Raw genomic sequence first — 2,589 nt, 5'->3', positions numbered from 1 at the left:
TTATTATTGTTATTGTAAAAATCTCATACAGACAAAAAACATGGGTTATAAAACAATTACAATCTGTTTTTTTCCCACTATCGTGCAGATTTCACCAGATTCAGAAGTGTTTTGTTTACAATGACTGCACACCTGCATTTCAGGATGAATGTAAACAAACTGTACTGTTTAATAAAGCTCAGACTAACCAGAGTTTTTAATGTTTGATTTTATATTTTGCATGTAAAAGCTGACAGTTGACCTTTACAGAGTATTACAGCTTTGATTTTCCTGCTAAACCGCATTTTTATTTATTTTTCACTGAGCAGCTCAGCTCCAGTGTGAAAATAAAACATTTATCAGACAAAAGCTCTGTTTTGTTKTTGTTTTTAAGGCTGCTAAAGACCCAGGTTTTCCACACAGAAAGCAACATTTCCACCACTCTGTTCCTGTTTGTCTCTGAAATATAAAAATAAAATCTGCAGATTTGATCGGTTCAACGCGAACAGACACGAACTGACTTGGTGAGGACAGAAAAACCTCACCCAGTTTCTCACAGGACAGGAAATTATTTTAGCAGCTAAAAAAAMCCCAGCAGATCCAGCTAACAACATTAGCTTCAGCTCATAGCTTCAGCCACATCTGTCCCTTTAACTTCCGATCAACCATTTGTGGATCGTTTCACTGCTTTATTCCACACCGACTGTTAGGAACAAACAGAACCGGTTCTGCTCTCACCTCTTTCCGTGGGTTCTGTGTGGTTTCGGGTCGAGGAGGGGGGTTGTTGTATCGCTTTGTCCGCGGTCGCTTCTTTTCCGTTAAAAACCAAAACCTTCCGAGTTCCACCGCGCCTCGCTGCGCTAACCCCCCGAATAAAGACCCGGTTCTGGTCGTTTCGGAGCGAGCTGCCCGTCCTTCGGTTGTCTGGGGGTGGATGTGTGGGTGGGTAACGGATGGATGTATGGGGGGGGGAGCGGCAGCGGCTCCTCCTGCTGCCCGACCGACRCAGCTCCACCGCGAGTCTACTGACTCTATCCGCCTCCGAGGCTCTCCACATAAATCGTTTCCTCCTCCCTCCCCCGACTGCGGAGCGGAGCGCGAGCCAACCGCCGCAAAGCCTTCTGGGACTTGAAGTTTTTAGCTCATTTAAGCCTTTATTTTGTATTACAGCCTGGCCACTAATGTAGAGACCCATTAGTGCCACAGGAATAAAATATTACAATCATGACGTCGAACATTTATTTTCTCAGATTTCTGCTTTTATTCCTATAATATTGACTTCTGAGACTGAAGAGAGAACTCCGATGGAAAAAAAMCTCATAATTCTGGGAAAAAAAGAGTCAGAATTTTGGGGAAAAGTGTCATAATTTTCAGATTAAAGTTGAGAATCGGGGGAGGGGAGTAAAAATCTGTTCTGATCAAACTGAGAGCTCTGTGGGGAAAAAACNTGGATCCTTTAACAGAAACTTAAGTTCTTACTTCTTGAAGGCCTCGGTGGGGTTCCTCTCACACTCTCCGGGCTGCAGGCTGCTCTGCACGGCTGCGTTGTTCACCTTGTCTTCGTACCCGGGCACCAGGCCTCCGCGGCGGATCTGGGCCACCAGGCCGCGGATGAAGCCTCCGACGCAGAGCGTGTCCGAGTCKTCGGCCCGGCAGAAGTGGAAGGCCAGGCTCTGCTGGTGCAGGCCGCGCTGCRTCCTCTGGGCCGAGGTGGGCCACAGCAGCTCGCTGCACAGCGCCGTCTTCCCGCTGCCCGGCCCGCCCACCAGCAGCACGCCCCACGAGCCGCCGGACTTCACGGACCCCGCGGGGGGCGCGCCGGGGACGGGCGGCGGGGGCGGGGCCGGCTGGCCGGGAGCGCCGCCCGCCCCGCTCAGGCTGTTGGTCTTCTCCTGAAGACAGTGCTGGATCTTATGGAAGACCCACTCCCGGCAGTAAAAGCGCTTCCCTTGCAGCAAACTGGTTTGGGCCATTTTGAACGAACGCCGCTGGTTCCTCCTCTTCAGGGGGGCTCCCCTCGTTTCACTCCTCCTCTTCAGGGGGCTCCCCTCGTTTCACTCCACATGTCTCCAGGAAACGTCAACAACATCCATGATCTGAGTCTTAAAGCATTCGGTTCTGCTGCAAAATTAAAAACGATAAAAATCCAGAGAAGCAGCTCTGAAGTAAAGAGCTTCTCCTCAGAGCGGCGTCACACAATATCTAGGTCAAAATTTAAAAATAAAAAATAAAAAAAGATCCGACATCAGTGCTGAAACCGTATATTCTCCACCAACTTTTTCCAAAGCTTTCCCACTGGCGTGTGCTCCGTGGCGTCGTGCACGTGTTGCTTTAGCATGGCGCTGGGTCAGAGGAGGCGCCCGGCTCGTGTCCACAGGAGAACTGCGAGTCACCGCCGCTGCGCGCCGTCAAGACGCCGGCGTTCCCAGTGTTTCCATTACAGGAGCAGAGAAGAAGAAGCTGCTGGAGCAGAGGAGTCACTTTCGCCGGAGCAGAGGAGTCACTTTCTCCAGAGACGTGAAGAACCTGGCTCCTGCCCTGGAAACAAGACGACACCACACAAACATCAAATGTTTAACCGGTAAAAACCGGACGTGTTTGTTGCTCGAG

The 2,589-nt window shown here is 50.3% G+C and overlaps 1 protein-coding gene across 1 annotated transcript in view; it reads right to left on the bottom strand.

Annotated features, from left to right (window-relative positions):
* The window catches only part of ankrd50 (ankyrin repeat domain 50), a gene marked incomplete at its 5' end in the record, with an annotated part of 46,018 nt that extends 43,501 nt beyond the window's left edge, over positions 1 to 2,517 (bottom strand). Inside the window, 1 exon segment of the mRNA XM_014023499.1 lies at positions 1,459 to 2,517. Coding sequence (XP_013878953.1) covers positions 1,459 to 1,952 — 494 coding nt within the window.
* Positions 2,518 to 2,589: the final 72 nt, after the last annotated feature.

The sequence above is a fragment of the Austrofundulus limnaeus genome, unplaced genomic scaffold (assembly GCF_001266775.1).
Source record: "Austrofundulus limnaeus strain Quisiro unplaced genomic scaffold, Austrofundulus_limnaeus-1.0 Scaffold373, whole genome shotgun sequence".
In the NCBI taxonomy this organism is placed as follows: domain Eukaryota; kingdom Metazoa; phylum Chordata; class Actinopteri; order Cyprinodontiformes; family Rivulidae; genus Austrofundulus; species Austrofundulus limnaeus.
The sequence above is the reverse complement of the archived record's forward strand: the minus strand, read 5'-3'. Positions and strand labels throughout refer to the sequence as shown.